Source organism: Salvelinus sp. IW2-2015, unplaced genomic scaffold, assembly GCF_002910315.2.
Source record: "Salvelinus sp. IW2-2015 unplaced genomic scaffold, ASM291031v2 Un_scaffold2338, whole genome shotgun sequence".
NCBI classification, from domain to species: Eukaryota; Metazoa; Chordata; class Actinopteri; order Salmoniformes; family Salmonidae; genus Salvelinus; species Salvelinus sp. IW2-2015.
In genome coordinates, this window is record NW_019943663.1 from 96666 (window position 1) to 123161 (window position 26496).

The 26496-nt window shown below is 43.1% G+C and overlaps 1 protein-coding gene across 1 annotated transcript; it reads right to left on the bottom strand.

The window, feature by feature from the left end:
* Positions 1-5341: 5341 nt before the first annotated feature.
* Positions 5342-25988, bottom strand: LOC112073696 (tripartite motif-containing protein 66). Its single transcript, XM_024140947.1, has 18 exons — positions 25902-25988; positions 18833-19095; positions 17867-18080; positions 15388-15517; positions 14976-15092; positions 14545-14659; positions 14093-14239; positions 13796-13913; positions 12809-13641; positions 10716-10931; positions 9942-10071; positions 9452-9530; positions 9165-9354; positions 7981-8918; positions 7595-7727; positions 7338-7412; positions 7085-7237; positions 5342-6870 (listed from the first exon to the last, which is right to left on the bottom strand). Exons 2-18 carry the CDS (start codon positions 18839-18841, stop codon positions 6634-6636), a joined length of 3834 nt encoding a protein of 1277 aa, XP_023996715.1. The 5' UTR covers positions 18842-19095; positions 25902-25988; the 3' UTR covers positions 5342-6633.
* Positions 25989-26496: the final 508 nt, after the last annotated feature.

Consider the following 26496-nt stretch of genomic DNA (forward strand, 5'->3'; position numbering starts at 1 on the left):
TTAGAATTGCTGAGCTGTAGTCGATGAACAGCATTCTCACATAGGATTCCTCTTGTCCAGATGGTTAGGGCAGTGGTGCAGTGTGGTTGCGATTGCGTCGCTGTGGACCTATTGGGTCGGTAAGCAATTGAGTGGGTCTAGGGTGTCAGGTAGGGTGGAGGTGATATGGTCCTTGACTAGGCTCTCAAAGCACTTCATGATGACGGAAGTGAGTGCTACGGGGCGGTAGTCGTTTAGCTCAGTTACCTTAGCTTTCTTGGGAACAGGAACAATGGTGGCCCTCTTGAAGCATGTGGGAACAGCAGACTGGGATAAGGATTGATTGAATATGTCCTAAACACACCAGCCAGCTGGTCTGCGCATGCTCTGAGGACGCGGCTGGGAAATGGGGAATGCCGTCTGGGCCTGCAAGGCTGCAGTGAAGGAGAGCCCGCAGGTTTTGGTAGCGGGCCGTGTCAGTGGCACTGTATTGTCCTCAAAGCGAGCAAAAAAGTTATTTAGTCTGTCTGGGAGCAAGACATCCTGGTCCGCGACGGGGCTGGTTTTCTTTTTGTAATCCGTGATTGACTGTAGACCCTGCCACATACCTCTTGTGTCTGAGCTGTTGAATTGCGACTCTACTTTGTCTCTATACTGGCACTTAGCTTGTTTGATTGCCTTGCGGAGGGAATAGCTACACTGTTTGTATTCGGTCATGTTTCCGGTCACCTTGCCCCGGTTAAAAGCAGTGGTTTGCGCTTTCAGTTTCACACGAATGCTGCCATCTATCCATGGTTTCTGGTTTGGGAATGTTTTAATCGTTGCTACGGGGAGAAATGGCACTCGATATAACTTAACAAAGTTAATATGTTTTCCAGATAATTTGATTATTTTCTTTCATTTATTGTTTTCCCCCCTCAGGACATGGCAGAAAAGGGTAATATATTTGACCGCAATTTACAATGCAGACATCTAAKAAGACAAAACRTTGATGCTTTCTATATGGCTCTTTCACATTCACTGTYCCAGRCTACAGTCCCACCTATCTAGGGTTTGTKRTTGGCCTCTGGGTACACACTATGTAAGCTGCTGAACATCTGCAGTGCTGTGGGGATYGACAGGGCTTTAGGGAGACCAGAAACAGTTAATACCGCTGATACCTCCCAATTACCATGGCTAACACATAAGCTCCAACTGCACAGCATTAAATGCCAACATATGTCCAACGTATGAGGCATGGTTTGATTGCAGGGTTCAGTACCTTTGAAAGGGAGGTACAACAATCCACTTTCCCTTTTTCCCCCCACAGTTCAAAAAGAACAAAGAAAGTCATTCAATTCTTCAAACTTCAATTTCATGGACTGCTTCACTAGTCAAAAAGTCCTTTCATTTATTTTATTTTTTTACACTGGCTGTTTTTTTCCCATGTCTACCGCTGTCATTGTTGACTAAAGTTCACAGGGGTGTCGCATAATTATCTTGTTATGTTTCATTTTACGTCTGTTAACTGAAAGGTCYCAGACCCCAGGAATAAAAGGCTTAAAATGTGCCCAGGACCAAAAATGATGCAGCATATTGTGGCCTGATTGTTCCATGAGTAGAATCAAATCAATAATCTTCACTGAGGGAAGCACAGCGGGGAGACAAGACTGAACACTGTACAGAAAAAAAGACACATTGGACAAATTCAATACAGACTACATCACATTATGACAATCAATGAAGCCAGCACTTTATGGTGTGAGAGTGACAATAAACAGCTAGACTGGAAGATGTGATGCTGTGTTACGCAACTACCTTTTATTAGAGGAGGATCAGGTAGAATCAGGTAGAATACAAGACACAGAACAAAACGGCTGGGGGAATGCCTATAATGGTGGATGGAGTAAAAACAGGTAACAACAATGCCCTTGTCACTTAGTAGGCCATGTTTTATATACTGTACCAGCTATTATCTAAGAGCTCTCATGAGATAACAACAAGAGAGTGGTATTCTTGAAAACACGCAAATGAAGACGACTGTCCCTCAACAACAGTATTTAGTGTATTATTTCTGTCTTTCAGATCCACAGTCCCTAGACTGCAGTTTGGGCCCTACCATATCCTAATGGCTCTGGACTTGTGGAAGTGTATCAATCCACAGTCATAGGAGACTTGTAACCTACAGCCAGAAATCCCTCATGTTGTCAGACAGGCAATCGCTTTTCATACCATCTTCTCTCAAGAAACAGCCATGAACTGATCTCAAACTGCCACTTTGGACTATTACCCCGAACGCATCGAGGGGGTCGAACTATTGTTATTCAACAATAATATTTGACTTCACTACATACAAAACACATACCACTGATTGACTGGGGTTCCCCTTAAAAGCAATGCTGCCGATTTACCTATTAAAATAAACCCCTGCTCCCATATGTGTGGCTAATCAAAAACAGGCATCACAATACCAAATAAAGTAAGGAGGTAGTTCATAAGGTCTGGAACTTTTATGAGCTACACCATTCCCCTGAAGTTGAGTAGTAATCACATTATATTTACTAGCAGAAAAACGTGGAAAAAACACCACTAGTCCCGCAAAAATGTTATCCTTTATTGGTAATGTTAAGAAAGAAGTGATGTGTGCTCTTGACATGAGACAGGGGCCAGCAGCAGAGCAGCATTTCCAGGGTAAAGAGAGGTTTAAACGCTGCAGGCAGAGTGATTACATCATGTCTGTCTTCATGAGAACCTCCTGGGAGCAGCATCACCCTCCAGCATTGTCAGGACAGCAGGCAGACAATCAGCGTCTTAATCCTGCAGGTATTGAGGGAATTCTCCCAGACAGCACTCTGATCTGATTTAAGACTCATCAGGATACTGTCTGTAGAGATGAACCAGAATGAGTCTATTGGAGTGAGAGTGTGCATCCCAAATGGCACCCAATTCCCTGTATAGTGCACTTCTTTTGACCATGACTCGTATGGCTCTGGTCAAAAGTAGTACACTATGTAGGAAATAGGATGCCATTTGGAACGCATCCGTGGGGTGGTGGGGCAGGATTCACTGGAATAATAKGATTTACTGAGAGCAAATGTGTGTTTCTCTCAGGAAGGAAAGATGATATCATCTCTTGGGATGGAACAAGTAACCCAGCTTGGTTCCTTTCATCAAAGGAGAACTGTAACCGCTTGGAGGGGCAAGGAATTCACTCTTGATCCAGTAAATCTTTTCACAGGAATATGTGAGAGGTCTTTTGATACAAATTCATCTCTGCTGGTCTGCCTCTAGGTGCTAAAGTTGGCACGTTTTAAATGCTCCTCAGTTCATGCCTTGCTGAAATTCAATTTCTAGTTTGCATTTGTCATTTGAATTTGGGGCTTAGGATTTCTTAACTTTTGAAAGACACCTCTTTGGRCTAACTACATGGATTGAGAGTCCAAAAAGGTATTTCATTGGACATGCAAATCCATTAAATCCATCATGCTTTTCCTTGATAAAAAAATTCAAACGTATGGTTAGAGAGAGTATGAAAGGAGCATAGATCGTATTCTTTAGTTAATACTTAATGATGGTGGTTAGTATAATATGAGATTGTTTTGCCAAGACTACAGTGTGTTTTATCATCTTGTTGCTTCTTGTGACTTCCATGGCTCACAACTCTGCTAAAGTATTTTCCAGACTCGCCCACATTAAGATGATCCTATCATTATTAATAGGCTGCCATGATTGCATCTCGAGAGAAAATGAGTTACGGTCAATGATGGAAATGTCCAAAAAGACCACTCCCCTCTCTGTGATGCGAAGACCCACCAGTCTGCTGCTAGCTATCCCACAGTCAAGACAGCACTGCTCACCACTCACAGAATCAGGCTCATTATACAGTCCAGCCAGGGTCGGCCCTAGATATAATCGACATAAGCAACCGCTTAAGGCCCCACGACCGCTAGAGGACCCCCAATCCACATTTTTTAAATAAAATATAAATAATTTTAGGAACTCAGTCGGGGTTTCAACTTACAGTTGAGAGTTAGAATAGTATAAAACACAAGGTGCAATTTCAGAATTTGGTTGTGCATCAGCAGTTTTTCTCTTGTAATTTCAGGTTGGATAAAAGCAGAAGACTAATTTCCATCTTGCATGGACTAATAAAGTATATCTTATCATAATCATGGTCGAATTACCGACAGGGCACGCATAGCACATGCCCAGGGGGCCTCAATTGATTTTGTTAGTCACTCTCACTCAGATATCATATTAACATGGTATAAGTCATGGCAAAATGTGTAGAATTGCAGGAAATTAGCCTCAAAATAAAAAATTAAAAATTCCACCCTTTTTCAAAATGTGTAGAATTTCAGGAAATTTGTTGTAAAACCAACCATATTTTGCTTAGGACCCCCAAAAGGCTAGAGCCGGCACTGCATCCACCACAAATACACCAGGCTGCTCTGTTATTATTATGCCTTTAGTGAAACATTTCAATGTGGAATGCTTTAATGTCTGCATGATGTTTCAATCAAGACTTTCGAGGATAATTGAATTAGAAAATTGGTCGGGGCTAGCCGGAGGTTTTCAAAGGGAGCCAGGATTAATCATACATCATTCACTGTCCTCAACCATAAGCAACCAGAAGGACCCTGTGAATCACCTTTAATGGAAGATTACACTCAAAGTGAACGATTTGAAGGGTTCCAGGCAACGCATAATGTTCTAACTCATTAAGAGAAAATTACTTTTATGTAGGAAAAGTCTTGGACAAACAGAGAATCGGGGCTTTGAGGAAAGTTTGCATGGTAGGCTGACAAGGCAACTTTTAAACACTTTTTATCTCCATTAAATATTTAGTAAGGCATGTTATCTTTCTTGGATATGACTAGCTGCTGTAAATAAAGGAAGATGAAAGAAGTTGTGAAATAGCTTACATCAACATAAATGTCGTTATTTTAGGAGATTATTTTTCTTTCATGTCTTCATGTAAATTAAATATTTGAACAAACTCACAATCCTGAGAAGTCGTCTGCATTAATACCCACTGATACTCTGGCAACGCATCCTGCATATTGTCAAGTCCACAGCAACACCGCCCATATGGAGAAGAGGTGGGACACTGACTGACACTTGACTGTTGGCAACTAATCACAACCCCATTCTGTCAAATCCCCCAGAAACTCAGGAAATGACTCAGCATACCTTTAAGCTTATTACATATATTTTAGGTAGTAACTAGCAAGAAGACTACGTTGATACAAAACATGCCTTTGTCAGCTAAAGATAGACATTTATTATTTCCATTACCCCATAAAATAACTTCAGACAGAATAGAAATGAGGAATCAAAATGAAACGTAGAAGAATAGCAAGGACCGTTTCAAATACAGCACTTTTCTTTTCAACTATTCTTTATTAAATGGACATTTCTTGATACCAGCTAACTCTGAGAGGGTCTTTGTAGCTTTTAGGATTCAATATTAGAGATGGAAGCAGAGATATTCCATATTGAAAAGTCCAAATGAAATACTACAGAGAAAAAATACCTACAATCGTTTTAAGTCCGTTTGTTAATTCAAATAGCAAACTTAGCTTGATCTGACAGTTAATTTAAGCTATTATTTTGCAGCAACCTTTAAAAAAATACAGCCAGCTCTACCGTATTGCAGCAGCCATTTTACATAAATGAAAAACGAACATGTACATTCTACATAGAAACTACAGAAAGTTGAAATAACATGACATTCCTCTTAAGTCACTCTTAACTTCGCCAGGTCTTTCTACTTATTCACACTGGATCAAATACCTCCCACTCCCATTAAGCCTGAGAAATAATCATTACTAACACTGGCCTTATACTAATGAAGTATAATTTCATTAGGATTTAATAAATGCAAATCTAAAGCATGTGTGCCTTGCAATACTATTGTGGCAATTTCAACTAAAGGTATGTTCATTTTTATATTTATCTTAATCTTCTTTGAATAGCCCCCTTGGTTCAATATGAACTTAACCTTTTCCTTTGTGCTCAGTCATTGCTGCTGAAGATAGGGCGCCCTCTGCCAGTCACTCAAATCATTACCGTAAAAAAAGGTAGGCCGTACATAACGTTCTATACTGTACTTTAAGTGCATATAGGACAGAGACACATATTATATATATATATATATATATATATATATATAAAATGCAAGACAGAAATATTAACATTAATAGTCTGTATTTACTAATTGCCTGCAATCATTTAGCCACTAAAAACATTCAATATTAATATATAAAACAAGATATTGTAGAGTTTAACATTTATAAATATGTTTACCATTTATTAATACTGACCTTATAGGTTTTGCTGTATATATGATGGAGAATCTACATATATAAGTAGAATCTCCAAATATATCTGGAACAAAAAACAAATACCAGAAACGCAGTTTATAAAGGCATAATAAGTATAAAGATGTATGTCAGATTATAGTTATACAATAATATTTGACACAAATATCAGGCCAAATTAAGAGCAGATAACCTTTATAATGAAGAAGTACAATTCTCAAAATGTAAATATGTACATACAATCCCTTCATAAAAACTCAGCTTCCTCTCTTGGATAGAAACGTCCAGTGCAATATCATGTCATACTGTCCTTCAAAATAGCCAGTGATAGGCTCTGCCCCACTGCCTACAACTAGAAGGTATGCTTCCTCCAGTTGAGAGAGTGCCTCCTCTTCCTCTTCCTGTGGCACTGCTCTCTCTTCTCTGGCCAGGGGAAGCCTCCCTCAGCTGCTCTGTACACCTCGTCGTACTCATCGCTGTCGGAGTCCTCCTCGGCTGCAGGGAAGGCCCTGTCTGGGAACACCTCCCTGAGTCTGGAGCTGAAAAACGTCTCCAGGCTGCGACCTGCTTGGGCCACCTCTGAGTCCGGCTGGAGGACAGACAGAGAAACCAGAAATTAAACACAGCTCATCTCAGGTTTTACTACTGTGACCCAGATCAGTACTTACAATTGCATTGTGGGACATTTAATAATGTAAATGATACAATAAAATATGCATTTGCAATACAGCACTGAAAGAGTGGTCAATATATACAGTTTAACCTCTATCACTAAAATATTATTATTAATCTATATCACTTACATAATTGAACTTTGCACAGTTCCTGAACATGAGGGAGACATCAGCCACAAACTCCTCAGGTGAATAGTAGTGGTGAGTGCTCCTCTTGCTGAGTTTGGCCCTGATCACAGACAGATCCATGGGCCTTTTGATTATCTGGTAGTAGTGGCGAGCCTAGGTTTCAAAACACGTTTTATTAAACCAGATCACTGTGTTTTTGCGGAGTATTGTGAATACTAACATGCTGATTAAGAATAAGATTGGGATCACTTACCAGTGGACTGACCGGCTCATGGAAGGGAGCACTTAGCATGTTGCTGCAGATCAACAGAGTCAACCTCTCACATTTCTACAGAGGGGGGACAACATTGATTTATTACGATAAATAACATTTACTGTAACTAGTAGGTGTGAAACACCACTTACAGAATACATTGAGCCCTCCTTGACACTACTGACTGGTCATTACCAGTAATATGTTGAGTCCAGTGTCAGTTGATTCAAATTTTCATAATGAAGAATAATACTTACTCTCTGGTCACAAGCAYAGAGCACATGAGGTAGTGGCTTTCCTGAACATTCTGCAGCCAGCCTCTGGTTCTCACAGTCATACTCCACCTCTGGCTGCTGGATATCTCTGCAGAAGGTACACACCCAGTCACCCCTGAAGTAGGAGAGGACACAGAGGCAGACATTGGTTATCCTCAACCACAGAGCAGTAGTGTAGACAAGACTGATGGATGAGAGAAGTGAGGTGTCCCAAATGGCCCCCTATTCTCTGTATAGTGCATTACTTTTGACCAGAGCCCTATGAGCCCAATGAGCCCTATGAGCCCTGGTCAAAAGTAATGCATTATATAGGGAATCGGATGCCATTTGGGACACAGTCTATGACTTATGGCGGTGAGATGACTTACGTGGGGAAGCTGAGGAGAGCGGGCACATGGCAGGACAGGTGGAAGACTTTGGGACAGCGGTCACAGCACAGAAGGTCTCCTCCGATCAGACACACGGCACAGAAGTCTTCACTCTCCATCTCCATGGTCTCTGCCCCAGGCATGACCTGCTCGGCTTTTTCGCAATGCCTCTGTGGACCAGGGTCTGCAGGCAGAGCCCTCTGGGCTGGACGGGACTCCACTCCTGGGTCAGGACTGATAGAGGCTGGGTCAGGGACTGAGTCTGGCTCCGATTCCAGATCTGGTCCAGATTCTGCAGACCCTTGTGATTCAGGGGGTTGTGCACAGTCTGATTCCAGGTCAGAATCTAATCCCGGACGTGTTTCAGATGGAAAACGGGGGTTTGAGCCAGGGTCAGGTTGGAGGTCTGATTCCATATCAGCCTCTGATTCCGCATCAGCATCCAGGTCTTCACCATTCTCTGATTCTAAACCATTCTCTGATTCTTCACTACCTTCTGATTCCACTCTAGGTTCTGATTCCACACTAGGTTCTGATTCCAAACTAGGTTCTGATTCTGTAGCAGCCTCATCAGGAGATTCCTCATCAGCAACTGATTCCAGATCAGCCTCCGATGCAGACTCAGCTGGTGGATCAGACTCTTGCTGGGGATCTGATTCTGGTTGTGGGTCCGAGTCCAGTTCAGGGTCAGAAACAGTTTCTGAGATTGACCTGGGATCTGAGTCAGAGTCAAGGTCAGGTGCAGAGAAAGGTGGGGGTGATACAAGATCAGTGGCGGGTACTTGCAGTGTGAGCTCTTTYTGAGGACTGTSTCTTCRATGCTCAGGCCAATCATTGATTACTGGAGGTGGGAGAGATTGATTGATAGTGTGTCTCTCTGAGTATTGTTTATCCAGAGACGGGCTGACCGTTGCGACCTTGGCTTCTTTTGATATTCCCTGTAGACAAAGTACAGAGTTGGACATTTAGAACATGCCAGTAGTATTATACCCTGATCTGAAACACATTGCAATTTAGTTCAGACCTAGCCTCTTCTCTGGGCTAATTGCTGCTGCTTATAAGAACCAGCTGCTGGACAAAACTAGTTCAGACAAAATGTTTATTGTGGTTATGAAACTAGTATAATCTGACATCATAGACTTTCTGGAAGAGAAGAGAGTTCACGGTGTTTTAGTGGAGCCTACCTCAGTCATCTTGTCCTCCCATCCCCTCTGTGGAACAGGTCCTGTCCTTTCTGTTGCGGTGTCTGGCAGAGGGTCACTCTGTCGCCGCCCCTGTGGTGGGATCTGAGACACCAGGATCTTCAGCCTTTCCAAACACACCACTGGAACCTTGGAACTGGAACTCCCAGATTCCTTCTGTACCTCTCTGTCACTGATGTATGAAGAGGGAAGTGGTGAAGCAACATAACTTTAGCTTTTCCCCTTAAACTATTTTTTGAAGATTATTGTGATGTTTAAATAGAACATACCTGTTGTCTGGAGTCTTTCTTGGTATTCTGCATTTTCCTTTGACGTCATGCCCAGTCTCATCATATGCATAGACATAATCTGGTAAACAGGAGAAAGAACAATAATTTGATGAATCCATTTAACTGATGTGAAAGCAGAATTTGGATATTAGTGATGATGATACTGTATACATCTCTCAGTGGTCATATGTTCATATGAGAGCATATTGTTACTACATAATCAGAACATATTTATCTACAGTTATAAATATATATATATATATAGAGAGAGAGAGAGAGAGAGAGAGAGAGAGAGAGAGAGAGAGACAGAGACAGACAGAGAGAGAGAGATGTGTTGTTTATTATTGCCATGGTGTACAATATTGCCAGCTAGATATGAATTGCAGTGTACAGTGTATACAGAAATAAATAAATCATCTGAGAAATGTATATTGTATAATAATAAATAAATGATAAATGTATAATATTTGGAAGTTAAGTGGCTCAGTACCAGGCTCTGTCTTGTAGATGGTCAAAGGCGACAGGCGTAGGCTGGGCTGGCCTCTGGAGGGAGGAGTGGCTAAGGATCGTATCACTCCATCAGAAGACAACCCCCTCCGCCTGAGATCCATGAAACCCTGCTGAGGGAGGGAATCAGTCATAATCAACATCAACTAATATATCAAGCACAGACACCAACCATATTTTACATCCAAAGTCTGTAAGAATAAGGAGAAGGGACACCTTAGTGTTAGCTTTAGGAATGGGTTTAGTAAGATAAACCAGATATCGTTACAAAACATTATGGGTATTGTACTACATCATGCTACAAAGTCAACTGCAGAGACAAAAACAAGAATTGGCTTTGCTGCCAAAAACCTGGAATCTGATTGACCCAAAAAAGGTAATTTTGTTAAATGTACCTTTAAACAGCAACACTAGCAACTTTGTCCAATTTGTTTGCAAAAAAAAGCAAATGGACTCATTGCTGCATCAGTTCTGTTTTTTGGTAATGTCTTTTACCCTCTGCAAAGAATTMACATTGCCATGTGTGTAACAAGAACAAGGTTTTAAGTCTGACTGCCAAACCTTTCTACCACATTTATATGTATCCCTTTAAAATCAAATCCAAAACTGCTGAGACTGCACCTTAAAATAACTGACATATTGTAATAGATACAGTATTTGGAATATTGTTTTCTTTTACAATGTTCTTTTCTTTGTATAGAATTACATTAATTATAGGATCTCTATGGCAGCAGGTCTCTGTTTAGTAATAGGTTACCTGGTCTGCCATGCGTCCCCTTTCCACGGCTGCTGTTGCTAGGCTGTGGGTGGCCCCCAGGGGCCTGTCTGTGGAGGGGCTGCTGGAGGGGCCTGCCAGTTCTGGTGGGATGCTCTGGGATCGACTCTTCCTCCCACACAGTGAGCTGGGCCTGCTGCTCTGAGCATCAACACTAAACCCATGGGTCGTCACAGACATCTCCAATGAAGTGGATCTCTGTCAGAACACAGAAACACGAAGGCAGACCGCCTCAGCACACTCTACTGTTGCTGACTGAGCATCATACAACACAGGTGCATCTATTCATGTCATAGCAACAGAGAGACAGTGCGGTGGTGGGAGGTGTGTGGCGGAACAACCTTCAGTACCACACGCACTAAGGACGCCACTCAGAATCCATTCTGTGAGCCCTGCCTGTCTGATTAAAAACAACGCAATCACTACAAAGCCCATTCATTTCAGCGAGAGATGGCCCACACAACTGCTCACAACACCGTCATTCTACTGATAATGAAGGGCTTAGTTACAACACCAATTATCGTATGTAAATCCACCATCAGAAGTGCGTTAGCTAGGCTCCTTTGAATAAGCGGCATTAGCACATCACAGATTAGACTCTCTTTCTGTCTCTCCTCCATTGGCCTTCCCCTCTCGTCATCATTTCACTAATGCGAGTTTTCCAAAAAGCCCCCAGAAACTGTATCTCTGTGCTAATGCAGCCATACGCCTGACAAAGCTCGAGCACTAGCCTGTGTCTCAGCACCCCTCCTCTTCCTCTCACCCCTCCTCTTCCTCTCACCTCTCCTTCCCTCCCTTTTTTTCTCTGTCTTATTTCTCACAGCGTGCCACACACCATGGAGATTTAGACCAGCTGACACAGAGCATGTGCTCATAATTACCACTCGGTTAAAACACTTACCTGATCCGCGSCCCGAGGAGAGGTGTGAAGGAGTCTAAATGTGGAGAAAAAAGCTATAATCCTCTTCTAGAGGAAGAGGGAGCGAGACAGAAGACAGGGATGTATCTGAGAGAAGTGTACCCAGAGCTGAAATCAACCTGCCAGCTCCACCAATTCCCCAAGTGTCTCATTATTACCAGGTTAAGTATGTATGTGGCTGCGCCCAAGCGCATTTTCTTCTCTCTTTCACTCACTGTGTCTTGGCAAGGCGGAAATCATGTGCCTCTGTTGTTGTAATCATGCAGGAGGAACATTTTTGATCGGTGATCATTCGGTTGCTCAATCCCTGGTACCAAGGGTAAACAGTAGAATCTTTTTTTTGTTTTTTAAAATATATTTCAGCATAGCTGGTGCTTTGATTGTGTTAGTGTGCCTCTTTCTTAAGCATAGTTCCTTCTTCAAATGGAAGCACCTCAGGTTTCTGTAGCACCATCTGTTTTCAGGGCAGCTGTCAACCACTGTGACTGATCATTTGGCGTAAACAAAGTTATTGCCAGAATTCTTTCAATATCCGCTGTATGTAGATATTGAGACAGGAAATACTGCTGTCAGCCTGGGTTTTAAGACTTGCAATCATGCGAAGCTCCCTGCGGTACAATGTGCTTTGAGCTTCAATTATAACACCATGAAACCAATTTACTGTATCCAGCCTGCCCTCAACCCATTGGCTTTTTATTCTGCCATAATGCACAACCGAAGTGAAACAATGGCTGTACCTTGCACTATTCTCCTCAGGACAGATGTGTGACCTGTGGTTTGTGTGCGCGTGTATGTGTGCATTGCCAGAAGCGAAGCAGGGCTGAGGCATGTGTGTTACTGTGAGTCTGAGAGGTGTTTGTGAGCAAGACTGTGTGTTTTGACACCTCTGAGCTCAGAGTGTGTGGTGAGGTCTATAAGGCCATAGAGAATGAGGAGGGACAAGTGTGACCACTGGGGAGTCAACAGAGTMAAAGCGAAATGAGGTTGTGGGACCTATACAACTCTCTGGTCAACAGACAACAATGGGGGAACTCCAACGTAGGCCAAAAGTGCACTATCGCTGAGCAAACATGGACAGCTTTACTAAGAGGATATGGTTTAAGCATCTCTGATGTGAAGAAACAATGTTCATTATAGTGTGCTTTGGTCAACTCACCATGCCATCTCTACAGTCTCTGGATGGCTGTGTAGTCCTGGCCTCCTGCTGCTCTTCCTCCTGCTGCTCTTCCTCCTGCTGCTCCACTGCCAGTTCGGCCACTAGGGGAGACAGGAGCTGCTGCTGTTGCTGTTGCTGCTGCTGCTGCTGCTGGATCCCGTCTGTCAGCACCTCTCTGTCCACCCCTGTCTGTACATGTGTCTTCTCCCTGCTCCCCTCCTGGATCTGCTCTGTCAACACCTCTCTGTCCACAGCTGGCTGCCCAGGAGTCTGCTCTCTCTCTCTGCTGGCCTGCTGGCCCTGGCCTTCCCTGGCCCCATCTGTGGCTGGCTGTGCATGAGTTTCGGGAAGCGGCTGAATCTGAGGCTGGTAGAGGGCTGTGGCTGGGGGCTGAAGTCCAAGACCTCTACTGTTGGAGCTGGAGCTGAGCAGGCCTGGGTCAGCAGCCGGGAGATGCTCTTGCTGTTGGGGACGCTGCATGGAGGAGGGCYCCACAGCTGGTGGACCTGGAGGACTGTCAGGGCCCCAGCACCTCAGCAGCTGACTCTGGTGCAGGGCCAGMGAGGGAGAGCTGAGGGTGGACTGGGCACACCTGGCGGAGTAGGGGTTGGGTTCCCGCTGGGTCTTGTCCAGCTGCACAGCTGGCTGTGGCGGTATGCAGTGGAGGCAGCACATCTGGGGCTGACAGCAGGCCTGGAAGGCACAGCTCTGCTCCCGCCCTCCATGGCACACAGATGGCAGGGACAAGCAGGTGATAGGCTGGGGCCTCAGGATGCTGGGGAAGGCCARGCCCTCAGAGTAGGAGCGATTTCCCCCCTCGGCAGTGAGCTGACCTAGAACAACAGAGATACTTGTAGTTTAGGAATAAGTCCAGGTCTCCAGTAGGAAGGCATTAAATGCAACACTTTCAAAAATTACATACTACCAGTTTACAACCAGTCACTGCAGCCAAGCTACTGCAGCCAAGTCCTTTAAGCCTTAGTTTACCCAAAGTTGAGATCTGCTTAGTCCAGTAGCTGGCATCCCAGTTGAATTTGATTTTCACAGGGAGCCAGGCGTCTGAGTGAAGTGGGGGTTCAAGCAGGCGCTGCATCTGGAGAGAAATCTAAAGGAGGACAGGCGTAATGTAAAAGCCCAAATGACCTTTTATCATAATCAACTCCAAAAATGTTTTCTTTCTCTTTTTTTAAATGAGACTAGAAAATGGCCTTGCATTTTACAAGTGGCAAAAGAATGGTCTTGTGTTTGACCCGCAAGCCCACCCTTCTGTCCCTTCAGACCTACCAGCTCCCTGCTGAAGAGCAGTGGGTTCTTGAGGTGGTGGGCCGTTGCCCAGCTGATGAAGTTCTGCACGTGGTCCAGCTGGCTGCACATCTCTATCTCCCCCTGCAGCTGGTCCTCCAGACGCCGCTGGAAGTCCTCCGAGATCTTCTAAACACACACACACAGAGGCAGACTGAAACATGCTCATGTGTAATTGCTGGCAAAGAGAGAGTGAATTACAGATGGAAAGAGAGGGGCTAATCAATGGCTTGTTTTTCGCCGGATTTCATTCCTAAGATCCCTGCTTTTTTGACAGATCATTATTGCCTCTCCATTGCGAGCGGTCGGAACTGATTAGATAATGTTGGGAGCGCTCCTGATTGGGAACATGTACATTCATGGTCAGCTAGACTCTGGAGATGAATGCCCCTGGAAACATAGAGACTGAGGGGAGAGAGAGAGAGAGTCATTACCTCCAGTTGCTCTATTAATAGGTTAGCCCGTTTGTTCAGCTCATTCATCATAATCATCTTTGCCATTTTAATCTGGTTCTCAGCCTTCCTCTGCGTGACCTTTACACCGTGCAGCCTGAGAGGAACACAGAGAAAATGACATTCTGATTACTGACAGAGAAACCAAAACAGTTGATGGATTGTGGTGTATAAGTGCTTTATTGCACTTGGATGCTTTTCAAATGTTAGATGGGTATTTCATTCAGAGTTGGAGAGTGTATTGTATATGATCTTTGAGAGGACATATACATGTCATCAACATTGCTCTGGTAAATTTGAGCCAGGTTTCTGAGACCACCAGCTGTTGGCTTTACACTTGCTTTATGAGATCAGTGTATACTCTTGCTCATTCTACACATCTGTCTGTAATGTATTGTACACGCGGAGCTTACCTGTCCTCTATCTGTTTGGCTGTGCTCTCCACTGCAGACCTCCTCTCCTCCACCTGAGCCATCAGGCTCTCAAACTGCCACTGTTGGTCCTGCAGGGCCTTCCCAATGTGCACCAACCTGAGGACAAACAGATATCACAGTGGGTCAAATAATACAATAGAAACACCACTTTAACCTCACCATTTTACGCCCTTTCATTTAAAGCATCTCCTTGAGGGCTAGTTACTGTATGACGTTAGGGACTTTTGGGACCACTAATGCACTGCAAAATCACAGGCAACAGGGCAATGTATCATATGGACTGAATTAGAATTAGGTAGGTTGAAGATATGCACCAGACACAATGCAAGAGGTTTTTAACCTGCTGTTAGCCCCTCACTGTAATGCCCTTGTGCCGTGTCTAAGGACTGACCTGTGGTTCTTGTGGGCGGACAGGTGACAGCTGCTGCAGCACATGAGGTCACAGGACTCACAGAAGAGCTCCAAGGGCTCCTGTCTGTGAGAGTGGCACATGAGGAGGGGGCGGCCACACGAGCCAGGGCCTACCGGGCAAAGGGGGGAGGGGGGAGAGAAGCATAGCATTACCACAGAGAAGGACTAAACAAGCAATTCACACTACAGCTAAAGGTATTGGGAGGAATTGGTGCTGTACATTTATTTGCTAAATGCACAAAGATATATCATGCAAACAAATGTTCAAAGACACATCATGTAAACAAAAGTGGCCTACTAAAGAGCAACTGCATAACATTCATGTCTGGCAGCACACAGTTTATGTACATCAACGTTTTATTCTATTTTTAAATCAATCTACAAGACAAACTACTATTTCACTGAATGTTTCCTGTTGAGTCTTGTTTAATTTAGTTTCAAATGTTATCTGCAATCTCACTCTACTCTATTTTAGAGTTGGAAAATACATTGAATCTGATATTGGCCTCAAGTTAACAGTCATTCAGTATCATCATCATTCCAAAACTATTTTAGGTTGGGGAAATATGGCATCCTTTAAATCTAGTAAATATTTCTGGGCTTAAAGAATGGGTAAACAGATGGAAAATAGGGCAGAGAGAGAAGGTCTTTGATCGGAGAAATGAAAGACCAGTGCCAATCTAGATTAATAACTTTGTTCGGTTGGCTTTTGAAGAATCAAACAAAACCTTCACACCGCAGGATGTAGACAGTAACAAATGCTGCTAGAGAACAAATTACTTTCATGTGRGCWTGCATAAARGGCCATGTTTTAAAAATAAATGCAGCATTAGTCATTTGATTTGCAATGTAATGAGAGTTCCTACTCTATGCAAATGATCTGTATAAATAGCTGGAAATGTGATTCTTATGCAGCARATATGAGACTTCCTGCCCAAAGTTATCACTTCCTSACACTAAGGTTYTATCCCAAATAGCACCTGTTCCCTATAGGGCTCTGGCCGAAAGTAGTGCACCATGTAAGAATAGGGTATAATTTGGGACGGAGTCCAAGCAATCACCATGTGGCATTAGTTTATTTACTTCAAAACTGGACCCAAATTGACTGAAGCCTTTAATTGACTTTTGAGACCAGTAACAACCAATTGTTGTATCCTGATGCTGGTGTTTATTTCCCCTCTTGGGTAATGATTGTGTCATGAAACTGTGTGCACTGCACTCGGAGCAGGCCTAAGCATTGTTATGAGGGCTGAGAAGACTGGGTGATGTTCAGATGGCTATCCACTGTACACATTAAAGTTGGTCCTATGTCTATACTCTGGGGTGATGCAGAAGGTTTTCCCACAGTCACAGACACACACGCAGGCACAAACGCACACACAAACACACAAAAACCAGAAGGGGCAGGAAACAGATCACAACGTGATAGAGAGACCACAGGGTCACGATGAGTAAACACAGCCCCCAACAATACACAGGACTGCTGCTGTACACACACACACACACACACACACACACACACACACACACACACACCACACACACACACACACACACACACACACACACACACACACACACACACACACACACACACACACACACACACACACACACAACACACAGCTAAGCATGGCCCTAGTTAGTACAGTCAACTAAACACTGACTCAACAGAACAGTACAAGCGCTCAACACAACCCTATAACATAAAGACACATCCCAGTTCATATGCAAACTGCTGCACACAGGCCCACAGAGCCTGACTAAAGTCTCAGCTGAACATAGCTATCTGCTGAACACAACCCTACTGCACTCTGCTGGACACACCACTCRAATGAGCAGTGCCTTTTGCACAATGCTCTCCACAAGGCCTATTGTGCACTGCGTAGCACAGCCCCAGTGCTAAGAGCTGAGTGACCACATCCTGCCTGCAGAGCTACGCTTTCTCACCCGCAACACTTCAAACTGYTGTTCTCACCAAAACACAAAAACAAAACACTAACACACTAAGACAGCAACACTTAGAGGTGGCAATAGAGGTGAGATGTGATCACAGAGTTACAGTATGACTTCGCCTTTTAGCATCCAAGAGTAGAGACCTAGAAACGTACTTTTCAGCATCCACGAATAATATCACACTGCTGCTACAAAAATAGTATCATTCTCAGAGTGTTCACTTTCTGAATGTGGGCCACATGATAAAATGAATTGTGGAGGAACCATTACTGTACCACCAACCATTACAGGCTACATGCATAATTCATCACAATCATTCCTACTGAGACATGATTAACAAACAAACATGGGAAAAAGTTGAAACAAAGAAACCCAAACAGGTCTGATGACGACCCCGGGGAAACGAAGCCCATCTCCACCCAACCGGCCAGAGACACCCGGATGTGGAGACTGGAGAGGCAGTGAGGGATGGGAGAACCTGTCTGGGAGAGAGAGATGCTTGCCTGGTTCGGGTGGAGGCAGGGACCTGGGGGCTATCTGGTCCCTCTGGTGCAGGTCGGCCCATTGGTTAGTGGGCTTCTGGTGTTTGTGCAGGTCTGAGCACTGAGGGGAGGCTTTCTGGTGCTGGTGCATGTCTGTACACTGGTAGCACAGCCACTTGTTGCAGAATGTACACAGGCTCTGGGCTAGCCTGGACTCTGGGCACTCTGCGCAACGCTGCCACAGACAAGAGAAGACCTGTCATGTATTGACACACACCAAGCACGCACGCACACAAGCACACACACAAAACAACAAGGTCGTCTGATATAAAGATGGGGTGACATATGTCAGAAGTATTTGTGTTACCTCCCTCTGTACTTTGGGCTAAATCACACTCCTCAGAGCGGTTACTTGTGTCGATGCTCACACATTCTGAGCTATTCCCAGAGAATGTCAGATGCATTCCATCAAGTTCCTCAAAATGAAGCCATGTTGAGAGTCACAGACACAAGCTGCTCAACCAGCTGATTCATTTCCCTTTTAATGCAGCTTAAAGACAGCTAGTAGCACATATCAAAATACAGCTGCAACAATATCAGAAAACAGGTCATACTGAAGTCATGCCAATTGCACAGGATGATCCTTTCTTCTTTCAGAACGTGTTGTGTATCTTTTCATCCTCCTCACATTACAGTTAACAGTTAACATTATCCCCTCAGAGTTATTTGGAAAAATATTCATATTCACTTTGTTAGAAATACACTGAAGCACATCAAAGACTTGAGAGAGTCTGAATACCCTCGGGCTAAGACAGCAAATAATAAGTCCACGCATTTACATTCATTCTATTTCTGCAATTGCCTCTACACACAGAGGCACAAACAAAAGTAGAATAGAAAATCTGCTTGTGGGGAAAAAGAGAGTTGAGGTAATCTGTGTCAGCCGTGTCATAGGAATGTTAATAGAACGTTGAAAGAACGCCTTACCTTCTCCATGTCAGCACTGGGGTAATGTGTCCTCTAGTGAACGGTAGAGCTGGTACCCAGCAGAGCTGCTCTCGCTATCGGAGGGAGAGGACAGCACAGTCTGACGCTCACACACAGCACAGCAGCACTCACACTGAAGCTTTTACCTGCGGCAGGAAGCAGCATGCACCGAGAGGTGGCCCCAGAGAATAAGGCTTACATGACAGCCTGCGTGCTGAGCTCTCCTCTCCTCTCCTCGCCTGGTTCATCTGTGTGTAGGACTCCTCACAGAACAGAAGGAGAGGAGTGTCAAATTCAAATCCATCCTCTCTAACACACAAAAAAACATAATCCTTTTTCTTAAATAAGCCTGTGCATAATAATTGGGAATTAGGGAGATACGATAATTATTTTTTTTCTAGGGCGAAATATCCCCGGAAGCCCTTCCCAAAATGGAAGGAGAGGCCGAATGACCTACAATGTTGGAGGGAATTGTAAGCACTGCAAACGGGAGTGGAGCAGGCTGGGATGGGATGGGCTGTGGTGGGCTGGGTTGTGGTGGGCTGCTGGTGACCTCCTTCTGCATCCCTGTATCAGCACAAGGAGGGGACAGGTCCCTTTGGAGCCATACATGCTCACGTAGCACACCATAACCGGGTCAGGCTCTGATGAGCACCAGATGAGAGTAGGAAGCACTCCTGCTTTATCTTTATTACAGTATTGCAGAAGAGAAGGAATGGCACACTGCAAGGAAACAAAACTAACTTTGTGGCTGGATAGACAATCCATATACAGTACTAGAGAGGAGGATCATGTTGTAACTGTATTAAAATGCATCAGCAAAAAGTGACACTATTAGAAGGGGGGATATGACTCCTCCTGTTGCTGTAATGCTGAAAGAGTTGTGGAAAGGAGTAGTAAGACACCCTCACTATGCGAAATCAAGATCAAAACACCATCATTGCTGCTGCTCTGAGTCTGCCTAACACCAAGCCCTGCAGCCTGACCTACAAATCTGACAACTTTCTCATCCTCTGGTGCTTCACAGGGGAGCTAAAAACCATCCCATTCCCCATTGTGTGCTCAAAGACCCACTTTAAAACACAATTAGTCAAACCTAGCGGACCCCGCCTCTTGTTCACTCAGCTCTCCTGCTTTTTAAACCCCCCTCCTCCCCTTTCAAACTCCCCATMTTGCTTTTAAACCAGAAAGGTGTTAGCACTATACCTCTCTGTGAGGGACAGCTCTCCTGCCCTGCTAAGTGAGGTTGGTYCTGMATAAAAGGCAYCCTGAAAGCATGACATCTCTAGAGATGTCACAATAATAGAAACTTCACTGGTGATGTCTCCCCTGAAAGCACACCTATGTAACATCCATTAACACTGAGGTGATGGGATCCAAGTGAAAAACCACTCCAATGTCACTTCCCTGATCAGACAATTATCTACATAGTGACTGTAAATATTCATGACTTCTCTGGCCAAACTCCTCAATCACTCCATGTACTGTACACTGTAATGGAAAACTGTAAATTATAAGGTCATTTTGGGTATTATCAATACTCTGAAACGTTTTACTGCAGCATACTGTAAATGATGGTGCATTGTGGGAAAATGTTGTGGGTGGGGAAAGAACTGCTGTATTTCTAATGGTACTGTAATTGCACCCTACAGAAAACAGTACCATATCTTTGGAGCACCAAAAACCTTTTGACCACTAGTGGGTGAATGGTATTGTTGTTTCTGGCTCATTAACATACAATATAAATACAAAAGTATGTGGACTCCCCTTCAAATTGGTGGATTTGGCTATTTCAGCCACACCCTTTGCTGTGAGGTGTATAAAACCGAGCACACAGCCATGCAATCTCCATAGACAAACATTGGCAGTAGAATGGCCTTACTGAAAAGCTCAGTGACTTTAAACGAGGCACTGTCATAGGATGCCACCTTTCCAACAAGTCTGTCAGTTCGTCAAATTTCTGCCCTGCTAGAGCTGCCCCGTTCAACTGTAAGGGCTGTTTTGTGAATTGGAAAGGTCTAGGAGCAACAATGGCACCGCCGCGAAGTGGTAGGCCACATAAGCTCACAGAACGGGACAGCTGATGCTGAAGCGCGCAGCGCATAAAAATCATCTGTCCTCGGTTGCAACACTCACTACCGAGTTACAAACTGCCTCTGGAAGCAATGTCAGCATAATAACTGTTTGTAGGGAGCTTCATGAAATGGGTTTCCATGGACGAGCAGCCGCACACAAGCCTAAGATCACCATGCGCAATGCAGGCTGGAGTGGGGTAAAGCTCGACGCCATTGGACTCTGGAGCAGTGGAAACGCATTCTCTGAAGTGATGAATCATGCTTCACCATCTGGCAGTCCAGGTTTGGCGGATGCCAGGAGAATGCTACCTGCCTGAATGCATAGTGCCAAATGTAAAGTTTGGTGGAGGAGGAATAATGGTCTGGGGTTGTTTTTCATGGTTCGGGCTAGGCCCCTTATTTCCAGTGAAAGGAAATCTTAACGCTACAGCATACAATGACGTTCTAGACGATTCTTTGCTTCCAACTTTGTCGCAACAGTTTGGGAAGGCCCTTTCTTGTTTAAGCATGACAATGCCCCTGTGCACAAAGTGAGGTCCATACAGAAATGGTTTGTCTCGATCGGTGTGGAAAAACTTGACTGGCTGACCTCAACCCCATCGAACACCTTTGGGAAGAATTGGAACGCTGAATGCGAGCCAGGCCTAATCACCCAACATCAGTGTTCGACCTCACTAACGCTCTTGTGGCTGAATGGAAGCAAGACCCCGCAGCAATGTTCCAACATCTAGTGTAAAGCCTTCCCAGAAGAGTGGAGGCAGTTATAGCAGAACAGGGGGGACCAACTCCATATTAATGCCCATGATTTTGGAATGAGATGTTCGACGAGCAGGTGTCCATATACTTTTGGTCATGTAGTGTATATATCAGTGGAGGCTGATGAGGGGAGGACGGCTCATAATGATGGCTGAAACGGAGTGAATGTAATGGCATCAAACACATGGAAAACATGTGTTTGATGTATTTGATACCATTCCACTTAATTCCACCATGAGCCTGTCCTCCCCAATTAAGGCGCCACCAACCTGCTGTGGTATATATACAGTTGAAGTCGGAAGTTAACATACACTTAGGTTGGAGTCATTAAAACTAGTTTTTTAACCACTCCACAAATTTCTTGTTAACAAACTATAGTTTTGGAAAGTCGGTTAGGACATCTACTTTGTGCATGACACAAGTCATTTTTCCAACAATTGTTTACAGAGTATTTCACTTATAACTCACTGTATCACAATTCCAGTGGGTCAGAAGTTTACATACACTAAGTTGACTGTGCCTTTAAACAGCTTGGAAAATTCCAGAAAATTATGTCATGGCTTTAGAAGCTTCAGATAGGCTAATTGACATAATTTGAGTCAATTGGAGGTGTACCTGTGGATGTATTTCAAGGCCTACCTTCAAACTCAGTGCCTCTTTGCTTGACATCATGGGAAAATCAAAAGAAATCAGACAAGACCTCAGAAAAAAACATTGTAGACCTCCACAAGTCTGGTTCATCCTTGGGAGCAATTTCCAAAAGTCTGAAGGTACCACGTTCATCTGTACAAACAATAGTACGCAAGTATAAACACCATGGGACCACGCAGCCGTCATACCGCTCAGGAAGGAGACGCGTTCTGTCTCCCAGAGATGAACGTACTTTGGTGCGAAAAGTGCAAATCAATCCCAGAACAGCAAAGGACCTTGTGAAGATGCTGGAGGAAACAGGTACAAAAGTATCTATATCCACAGTAAAACGAGTCCTATATCGACATAACCTGAAAGGCTGCTCAGCAAGGAAGAAGCCACTGCTCCAAAACCGCCATAAAAAAGCCAGACTACAGTTTGCAACTGCACATGGGGACAAAGATCGTACTTTTTGGAGAAGTGTCCTCTGGTCTGATGAAACAAAAATAGAACTGTTTGGCCATAATGACCATCGTTATGTTTGGAGGAAAAAGGGGGAAGCTTGCAAGCCGAAGAACACCATCCCAACCGTGAAGCACAGGGGTGGCAGCATCATGTTGTGGAAGTGCTTGCTGCAGGAGGGACTGGTGCACTTCACAAAATAGATGGCATCATGAGGGAGGAAAATGATGTGGATATATTGAAGCAACATCTCAAGACATCAGTAAGGAAGTTAAAGCTTGGTCGCAAATGGGTCTTTCAAATGGACAATGACCCCAAGCATTCTTCCAAAGTTGTGGCAAAATGGCTTAAGGACAACAAAGTCAAGGTATTGGAGTGGCCATCATAAAGCCCTGACCTCAATCCTATAGAAAATGTGTGGGCAGAACTGAAAAAGCATGTGCGAGCAAGCAGGCCTACAAACCTGACTCGGTTACACCAGCTCTGTCAGGAGGAATGGGCCACAATTCACACACTTTATTGTGGGAAGCTTGTGGAAAGCTACCCGAAACATTTGACCCAAGTTAAACAATTTAAAGGCAATGCTACCAAATACTAATTGAGTGTCTGTAAACTTCTGACCCACTGGGAATGTGATGAAACTAATAAAGGCTGAAATAAATCATTCTCTCTACTATTATTCTGACATTTCACATTCTTAAAATAAAGTGGTGATCCTAACTGACCTAAAACAGAGAACTTTTACTAAGATTAAATGTCAGGAATAGTGAAAAACTGAGTTTAAATGTATTTGGCTAAGGTGTGTGTAAACTTCCAACTTAAACTGTAACTGTAGATAAATACCTTCTCATTATGTAGTAACAATAGGCTTTCATATGAACACTGAGAGATGAATACTGTATCATCATCACTGATATCAAAAATATGCATTCACATCAGTTAAATGGATTCATCAAATTATTATTGTTCGCCCTCTGTTCACATACTTTTGGTGATGTAGTGTATTTTGAGGTATGCCTTGTCATAGGCTATATTGGTTGCACACATGAGTGAGAAGGCTGTACTAATTTAACTCCTTATAGTGCCCCATCAATTTGTATAGGGGACAGATTGGAGTGGCAGCAAGTCCAAAACCTTAAATGGTTGAGCATTTTGCCATGTCCTTTTGGTCTGTTTGGCCCTGTAGTCGCTGCCAGTTTGGAAGCCTTTGTTAAGGCCTCTAGAAGTGCAAGTGATATAAAACACAAAATATTCATGAATATACTGTAATGTGTAAACACTTTACCTAGCAGCCAACCTGTTTGCAATCTCTTGTAATTACTGTATAATACTGTGAAATACAAACCCCTCCCTCAATTAATTTCATTCATCCATTCATTCATTATTTGTTGATTACGGTAGCATTACTTTTTTACAGTATTCTTTTTACAGTACATTTTACGGTATTGTACTGTGTGTCATTACACATTACTTGCTTTGATACTGTATATTACAGTATAATACTGTAATATGAAATACAGAACAATACAAGGCCACCGAGCTGCCTGTACGCTACTGTCAAATTCACAGCAACCCATTTAAAGTGTATTTAAGTCCATAACTCATTACATAGCCTACAGGAGAAAAATGTGTTCAATACTCTTCCTTGGAATCTGCCTTGTGGTACAGATGTATCCGTATTGAATTAATGATAATAGCATATAAAAAAATCATAAAAGATATGCATAATTTAAATCATTTGAGCACTCTCATCACTGAAGGTACTCTTGTGGTCCTCTGTTCAAAATCAGGCATAGTGAATCCATGTACACAGTGATACAGTGCCTTCAGAAAGAATTCATACCCCTTGACTTATTCCACATTTTGTTGTGTTACAGTCTGAATTCAAAATGGATTAAATAGATTTTTTTCTCTCATCCATCTACACACAATACCCCATAATGACAAAGTGAAAACATGTTTTTAGAATTTTTTGCAAATGTATTGAAAATGAAATACATAAATATCTAATTAACATAAGAATTCACACCCCTGAGTCAATACTTTGTAGAAGCACATTTAGCAGTGATTACAGCTGTGAGGCTTTCTGGGTAAGTCTCTAAGAGTTTTCCACACTGGATTGGGCAATATTTCCCCATGACTCTTTTTAAAATTCTTTAAGCTCTGTCAAATGGGTTGTTGATCATTGCTAGGCAACCATTTTCAGGTGTTGCCAAAGACTTTCAAGTAGATTTCAGTCAAAAAACTGTAACTTGGCCACTCAAGAACATTTACTGTCTTCTTGGTAAGCAACTCCAGTGTAGCCTTGTGTTTTAGGTTATTATCCTGCTGAAAGGTGAATTAATCTCCCAGTGTATGGTGTAAAGCAGACTGAACCAGGTTTTCCTCTAGGATTTTGCCTTTTGGTCTATTTCTTTTGTATCCCCAGTCCTTAACAATTACAAGCATACCCGTAACGTGATGCAGCCACCACTATGCTTGAAATATGGACAGTGGTACTCTTTTTATGAAATTGCATAATTATCTTTTAAACCTCCCAATATGGAATCAATGTGTGGGGAAATTATTGTATTATTGCCCTATTTTATACAGATCGGCCACACTGACACTTAACAGAGGTCAATGTCACTCATTGATAACCTGTCATTGTCATCATGTATATCAATTGTGTATTGAGCCTGATCAATGAATGCAAACGTGGTTGCTGTTGTTTCAACCATTTTCTGTAAAATATCAAGTTGTTAAAAGTAAAACAAGTTATGATACATGGCTGGGCTATCATTCCAGTAGGCTATGTGCAAATATCTGATTTTCATCATGATAGACAAGGAGCAGGTGAATCAATGACTTTAAAATTAGACAGATAGATTGTGTAACAATCTAGTCTAATTATACTGACGCATTCCCTGTTGTAATCAAAATATAATGGTAACCTAACTGGTATCGATTTGTTGTTTAAATGACATTGCTGAATTCTTGGCTCGCATACAGTATCGGAGGATGCGCATAATTTGAGCTACTCAATAGTCAACAGAGCCGCACCTAAATTCATTCGATTATTTACGCATGTATTTAAGCTGTCCAAAAAATCATGCATTACAATATCGTTTTTAAGATACAAAACACAATAGTTGCTCATAACATACCTCAAACGCAATAACTTTCGCTTTGGCAGTGCGTCCGCAAGGTTCAGAGTCAGACAATATCAACTACCGTTATGTGATGACAATTGCTTTCAGTGTCAGTGCGCACGTAGTGTACTAGGACGTGCTACATTATTATTATGACCATGTTTACGAATTTGAAATGGACTGTAGGCTACTGGTATATTCACTGCGATACGATACAGAATATACTCACCTAGGCCTATCCTATTATAGTGAAGGGCTGTCACAAGTCAAGTATGACCAAAGCTCGAGTTTTTTACCTTAACCTGATCATCACCGTATAAGGCAGGCTATCCCCTCTCCATCCATTGGATGTCGCTCTTTTGTCCAGCTCAAATATTTTGGAGTTACAAAGTCTCGTGTTTGATCGTGAGACTTACATGCGTTAATTTCTTCGGGAAAAACGGTACTTCCCATCTGAAATCTCACATCACCCCCCCCCCCTACACACACACACACACACATTTGATCTTCGGTTAATCTTATTGTCATAATGCATTTTTGTACAAATATCTTCCCAAACACATACATTTCACATTCATTTTATGACGGTAACATTATGACTAGCCTATTT